Source organism: Sitodiplosis mosellana, unplaced genomic scaffold, assembly GCF_009176505.1.
Source record: "Sitodiplosis mosellana isolate CC-2019 unplaced genomic scaffold, AAFC_SMos_1.0 Smas_scaffold_61, whole genome shotgun sequence".
NCBI lineage: Eukaryota > Metazoa > Arthropoda > Insecta > Diptera > Cecidomyiidae > Sitodiplosis > Sitodiplosis mosellana.
Window position 1 is genome coordinate 932,209 of NW_022595303.1, and position 7,724 is coordinate 939,932.

At 35.0% G+C, this 7,724-nt stretch overlaps 1 protein-coding gene across 3 annotated transcripts in view; it reads left to right on the forward strand.

The window, feature by feature from the left end:
- LOC129570595 (rho GTPase-activating protein Graf) overlaps window positions 1-3,333 on the forward strand; it is a 127,215-nt gene extending 123,882 nt beyond the window's left edge. For all 3 annotated transcript variants that reach the window (XM_055450264.1, XM_055450265.1, XM_055450266.1), the window contains 5 exons: window positions 59-401; window positions 496-601; window positions 681-1,802; window positions 1,969-2,048; window positions 2,474-3,333. In XM_055450264.1, coding sequence (XP_055306239.1) covers window positions 59-401; window positions 496-601; window positions 681-1,802; window positions 1,969-2,048; window positions 2,474-2,565 — 1,743 coding nt within the window. In that variant the 3' untranslated portion in view covers window positions 2,566-3,333. The remainder of the gene's footprint in view (window positions 1-58; window positions 402-495; window positions 602-680; window positions 1,803-1,968; window positions 2,049-2,473) is intronic.
- Window positions 3,334-7,724: the final 4,391 nt, after the last annotated feature.

Below are 7,724 nucleotides of genomic sequence, written 5' to 3' on the forward strand. Positions count from 1 at the left end.
TTTATTTCGTTTAAAATTCCACTATTTACTAATCCTGTTTCTTATACCACCACTACAGACATACCTGGCGCCGGGAAAATCCAAGAATAACGAAGAATATCTGCTGGACGATGTTGGTTTTGCATTCGCTCGCAAGTGCATTGAAATAATGGAAGTGCGTGGTTTGGAGGAGGAGGGCTTGTATCGTATCGGCGGTGTAAATACGAAAATCACAAAATTACTGACTCTGGGCATGGATCGCAATAAGACTGAAAAGGAACGCTTGCAATTCTTTCACGATGAGCAACATTCTGATTTACTAGAGACCAAAACCATTGCCAGTGCATTAAAACACTATCTACGCAATTTAAATGAACCTTTGATGACATATCGATACCATAACGGATTCATAGCTGCAGCGAGTATGTCTTTTTTTCACTCCTTTTTCATTAGATAATGGTAGAAATGACAGTAAGAACCGAAATTAATCCGATTTGTTTTTGTGTGTAATTTTAGAACAAGAGACACGAATCCAGCGAATCAGCGATGTACATACGTTAGTTTATCGACTGCCCAAAGTCAATTTCGAAATGCTCGAAATTATTATTCGCCATTTGAAAGCGTAAGTTGGGGATTTTTTTTTGCTTCGTTTTTCGGTCGAGTCGTCATTTTTTCCTAATCAAAATCTGTCCATTTTCCAGAGTTTCAATGAAATGCCATAAGAATAAAATGTCCGTATTCAATTTGGGAGTGGTGTTTGGTCCGACATTGTTGCGTGCTGCTGAGGAAACGTTAGCTGCCATACTCGACATCAAATTCAATAACGTTGTGATTGAAATTCTGATCGAAAATTATGATTTGATCTTTAAGAATTCGCCGGGCAAGGCGAGTGAATATTTATCGCAAACGAGTCCACCGGAACCGGTGCCACGAACATATGGTGGCTATCGATCGAGTCGTAGCTCAATAAACAATACACAGCCATTGATGCGTGTGGTGACCCGGGTGAATTACACCGACACCGGTATGTCATCGAGTCTGCAGAATATTCCGAATGGAGCGAATAGCATTTATCAAAATTCCAACAATAAAATGGTGAAAAATCATCATCCGATCTATGAGGCAAAGCCTCATATCAACCAATTGAATCAGTCAACACCATCGTTGGCCCGTGATGTGAACCACATCATCGCTCCGACTCGAGAGCTCAGTATTGGTCGTGACAACGGTATCAATTATTTGACATCATCGTCGCCAAATTCGAATCATTTGAGTCAATCGCCGATTCATCGTAGTGGGAACAGCAGCCTTAGCAGTAGCATCCATCATGATCAGTCGATTTCACCGTTACAATCAAATCATATAAATAACCGTGATAAGCTTTTGAATAGTAGTCGCGAAAATTCGACATCGGTGAGCCGAACGCCCGATTCAGTGTATGTACAGCTTCAATCGCAACGATTAAACGCATTGAATTACAGTGAAAATAACCTGGTGAACCCAGTGTCATCGGTCATCGATCGCATCAATTCAACGAGCAGTTCAAACGAATCCGTTTGCTCCACATCATCGCTGAATCATTCGTACACAAGGCAACCGCCACCAACATCACAACTTAAACATCTACAAAGCAGTGGTGGCGGCGGAGGGGGAGGAGGTGGTGGTGGACAAATGCAATCCTTGTCGGCAACCACGTTACCCAGTTACTCGGACTACAATAGCAAATCCAACAATTATGACACTAGTCAAAATTATATGCCGAAAAAAACACAACGGACCAAGGACATTGCACGACAACGCTACAATTCACCTAGAGATAATATGTAAGTGGGCTTTGAATTGGCTTTCTCTACATTTTTTTTTTTTTGAATTGTTCGTGGCTTTTCTTTTGCTCATTACCAAAATCGATATGAGATTAAAATGAATAATCCCTATAGAGATGTCTAATTATGCTGAGTTTTGTTAATGTTTTCTTTTTTCGGTTTGCAGACGCGTTCGAACACTGTATGCATGCATGGCGGAAAATGATGGAGAACTGTCGTTTGAACCAAATCAAATCATTACAAATGGTGAGTTATTTTGACGACAATGGAAACTATTCCAATGAAACAACGTTCCATTCGACGGTCTGTTGAAAGGAAATCAACAGTCTAAACAAAATACGATCAAACCAAGGACAAATCAGTGATCGAAGCAAAAATTACTCTCTTTGATTGAACTATGAGTTCAATTTTATTTTGAATTTCTCGATTCGATTTTGATTTGCTCGATTTTTTCTTCATTTTATTCCGAGGCTTTTGGATTCAAAGCTCTTGGGCTTTTGAATTGTTTCACTTTTTTGTTCGGACGATTTTGAATCATTGTTTTCCACAAAGTTTCATACGTTTTGCTCTTTTTTTTACTTTTCGCTCTTTTTCAAAACCAATTCACTGCGTTCAATGAATGTAATTCATTCTTCATTAACCTATTTTGTTTCATTCTTCTCAATTCACAGTTCGTCAATCGAATGAACCGGGCTGGCTGGATGGTACGTTGAACGGTAAATCGGGGCTGATACCAGAAAATTATGTAGAAGTTCTCAAGTAGAATCTGTTCGCGTGCGCGCCATTCAATGGCTATTAAGTCAGTTGAACGACAACACCAATAAATGAACCCAAATAAGAAGTAAAAAAAAATGGAAGAGAAAAGAGAAATAAAAAACAATTTACATAAACACATACACACACAAGGAGGATAAAATGAAAATGAAACCAGAACCTTATCAATTCCATTAAGAAGTATTTATATACATATATTTTATTACTATGCAACAACAACAACAAGAAAAAGAAAAAGAAACAACAACAAAAAATTTACAATTTATGATTAGATCTAACTTACTGAACATTTTTTTGAACATACCTGTTGTATTATACTAGGATAGAGATTTATTATTATATATATTACTTTATGTGTAATTTACCGCGCTGCAAAGAAAACGCAAAATCCGCATACTCCCGCATACACACACACACACACACACACGACTTCGTGTCTATATAAACATGTATTGTTTCTTCTCTCCTTCGGAAGAAACATACTTAGTCCCTATTCCTATTCCCCCTCCAACTGAAAATTCCTTCTGTTTTTCTTTTTGTTTGAATTTTTTTTCCTTTGCTTTATTTTTCTGTTTGTTTGTACGATACATTCTAATAATTTAATGGAACAGTTCTTTAAGTTTATTTGGAATTCTAATTAAGTTTAACGATAAGTTCGAATCGAAAATGATTTAAAAAAAAAAACAAAAACACATTTATGCAAGTCCAAATTGATTTCAGTTATAATAAAACCAATTCGATTCATTAAAACAGATAATTGGCTCATTTTTGTTTTTTCTTATGTTTTAAAATTTTTGTTCTTCGACGACGTTGATTCGATGCAGTTTTGATCCGATTGATCGGTTGTCGGTGATTTTTCAGTTTAAAAAGGAATTTTTCTTCAAATTCAAATGAAAAATAATTCGAATTAATTAATGAATTCATTTGGAATGATTCGGGTGATTCTCAGCATCGATAGCACCGCATAAGGAGCTCTGATGAGCTCGACATAAATCGATTGGTTCAAAAGTGGCGCAGATAAGTGAATTTTCGGAGGAACAATCTCATGATTTTTTCATACTAATTGAAGGTGATCGAACGGAAATTGAATGAAAATTTGAATGGAGATTGAAATCTGAAATGCAGTTTTTTTTCTTCACATATGAAGAGACAGAGATTCGGAAAATGGCCTAAAATTTTACCCTTTTTAGCCGCGAACTATTGTTTTGAGTTGAAAAATTTGACTCTAGATGTGACTTTCAATTGTGAACCATCGATTTTTTTTTGAATCAATTCAAAAGCATCTAGATTTTCTAAGAAGCAATCAATTCTTCGGTTTCAGTGCTTTTGCTATGTTTAGATGCGAAATTTGTGATTTTACATTAAAAAAAATTTCAATTCTGATTTAAAACCGTGAAACGTCCATTCGCTATATTGCATTTTTCATTTGTGAAAATTGTTTCATTGGTTTGGTTTATTATTTCCGGTTAAAAAAATATTTCGTCGCTGAAAATTTTTGAATAGAAAAAAATTACAAATCTTCTCTGAAAATTTCGAAAGAGTTTTTTTTTCGTCTTAAAAAAATCTGTTGCATTTTAATTTGTTTCCTCCAAATAGACTGTATACGAAATTAATGGTCAGTGACATAGACTCAGTACACTAAAAACTAAAATATCTCTATTAAACTAAAATATCTCCCGCATTCATATCGGATTAATATCAGATACCATTCCAGGGACCATCGAGCACACCCCTTCACAAGCACACAAACACACAACGAATCAAAAACCAAACCATTTTCAAATGAATCAATGTGAATTTTCACATATTAGGACATTTCAACACCTGATTCCATCACGCTCACCCAGTATTTCTCGTCCTCGATATTTGTAAATGTAATGTTAGGCATTTTATGGATTATATCAAGAATGATTATTGCTACCAATAATTATTAGAACTACATATGCAATAGTCAACAACCAAAGCCTGAATTATTAACGAAAACAAGCAATATTTTATTCAAACCCCAACTCTGACATATTTAATGTGTGTAAATATCTGTACAATTATGATTATCAAATCAGATGAAGGAAACCAACAGAAAAAAGCCGGAAAAAAGGACAAACAAGGCGATCAAGTTGAAGTGCATTAATCTCATTTGTATATGTAATCTCTCCACAATTTAGACACATTCATAGATTCTTCGACGGAATAAGAGAAGAACGGCATCGTAGGTCGGTTTGTCTTGAACATAGAAGAGACATGGATATAGTCCGACAAAAATGAAATGATTTTCCATTCTTTTATATGTTAAATGTGTCTTATGTCTTAATATTCAATCCAAAAAACAGTGTAATTCAATTGAATTCAATGAACTAATAAACCAACAATAATCAAAATAGGACTAATTCGATAGGTGTTTTGAGTGGAATGTTTTTCCATTAAAAACAAAAATGAATTCATTTTTCTGGATATGTCTAAAGGTGAGTATAAGAAGGAGAGTATTCACAATATACACACTTGAATCCATTCGTTCCCTCCAACGGACCGGTTGCTGCAGAACGTGGTATTGTCTGCATGGATGTAGCAACATTCTCTTCAATAACATTGTCAGTAACGGCTACCTGATCGATGTCACTCCCATTGTACTGTTCTTCATCGAACACATGACTCACAGTCAAGGGGAGAGACACCAACGCTAGTTTCACTAATTTATTCTATTGTTTCCTAATGTATGCTATTTTTGCTAGTTTCCCTCAATAAAAGTGCTATTTTTTGCCAATATTTCCTATGTGCAACGTGACAGTTTGACAGTTCACGTACAAGTAACACTCATCAAGTTATTGTTGTATGCTTCGAAAGAAAGCAAAAAAATATATTTTGGCAATTTTTCTAATGTTATTTCATAGAAAAGAACAAATTGTTCCATTTAATTTCATAAAATAACTCGAAAACTTTGTTCTAAACGGTTAAAAACAGTAAATAACAAATCGCTATTTCTTCAATAATATTGCTATTTTTTGCTATTTTTGCCATTTTCTTCTAGTATTTATATGAACTTCAAAAAAATAGCTAATGGTGTCTCTCCCCATGCTCACAGTTCTTATATCACTTTCAACTGCATTTTGCTCTGGAACAAATACCATATTTCCTTCGTCACAGTAGTTATCAATATTCACATCAAAGACTAGTGGATTCGTCGTAGTTTCAACTGAAAAGCAGCTTTGGTAAACACATTGATCCAACATGTCTTGACATTCATGTTCACCACTCGCCCAATAAACGTCAGTTGAAGATTTAGTTTGGTCATCAACAGTTAGAAAAACGTCATTCGCCACATTTTCTAACTCCGGCATTAGATTCCTTTCGAATTTGTCATACGTTTCTGCCAATCTGTAAGAAGAAGAAGAACCAAAATATAATTAATACGGTGAAATTAACAAAGTTCAAATTGTTTTTTAAATTGATTATATTGGGAAAGATGCAATTAACTTTGAACTCATTTTTATTATGATCGACACATTTTACACTTACCGACTGAGAAACACAACAAAGAAATTCTCCATGATCCAAATCCGGAGCGAGTGAAGCATTATTGATATTAGATGACATTTTCATCACTTCTAACAAAGCCATGGCTTGACTTTCGAAGCCACACAACACTGGATTCATTTCATCGTCAAAGTTAACTACAGCCATTTTGCACAAAATAACGATTGATTTAACGTCACAAACGGAATGAATAAATTTTGATGCTTCACATACTTTTATAGTCAATTTTGCGAACCGGGTAAAAAATAGCCTTTCGCCAACAGAGCATATAAAATGTCTATGTATTATTTATGTACTTGAAGAAGCAACAAGAATTCTTTAGAATCCTCTTAAGAGAGGTAGGTAAAAGGATAATGAGAACAGAGACGAAGGCGCGCACACTCAGCCTCAATAACCGCCGTGGCGCTCATGTTCGATGCCATGCTTATTAAGATGAGCTATGTGTCAGTTCGTTTTTGGGGTTGTTTGGGGTATTGTCTGAGTGTCGGTAATCGGGAAATTGCCGAAAGGTCAGGATTAATTTTCGCTTTTATCGCTATTTAAGTAGAAGATAATCAGTTCTCAAAATGGTTTCAGTCGTTCAAACAGAATTTTCCTACACTGAACGACATCGAAGTCAAAATATGGAAGTCAATACAGAACAATCACATGATCGAAAGGGCATCATTGCATATACACAAAGTCCCCGTACTTTATTTGGTTCATTTCCAAATTTTCGTTGCATTGAGAGTGGGATGATTTTCTGATAACTTTTGATCTGACATTTAATGACCAAAATTAGATCAGTTCAACTCGAATAATTGAAGAATCTCTTTTAATGTGTTAATGGATATTAATCCTTTCTTCGATCCTAAGTCTTTAGACTTTTTTAAGTATGCAAATGAAACTGAATAATCTGAACAATAAGCTGTGCTTTGGATGAAGTGTTTTTAGTCTTTCCAGTGAAATAACATCAACGAATTAGTAAATGCTAACCAAAAGCAATGAAATTAAAAAAAAATTAGCAACAAAAAACAAAATTGGACATTCTAAAAAACACAAATTGGGATTAAAAAATTTGGCTCATGAAACAAACCAAACAAAACATTGCAGCTCAAATTGAATTCGCCACAGCTACACTTTCAGCGACATGAACGGCAACATATTTGCATTTGTATTGACTCAATGCGATTGAGTCCATCACTGCTCCGCCACACATACATGTTCGTATGAGAAACGTCATTCTCGCACAAACACAAGTTGACAAACAATAGCGTTCCATGGAAAAAATGTTTTCAAACAGCACAGCACAAACGCAGTAAGTGGCAACCATTGTGATTCATTGTGAAATTAAGACATTCGTAGACATTGACAAGGTATTGCGATTTGTTATTGACAAAAATATTTCAATTGCACTGAACATTGTGGAAACTCGGTGGTCGATCAGAACTTATAGAAAAACGTAGATTTATTGAACAAAAATTTTCATATGTCAAACAAGCCAATTCATTGTCATTTGAATTGCGCACTATTTGGTTTTGAGATTGTGTTTTTCTGCTGAGAGTTCAATTGACATAAATTAATCACCGATTATCTTTGTATTTGGCTAAAATCTTCTTTCTGTAATTGAAAACATAG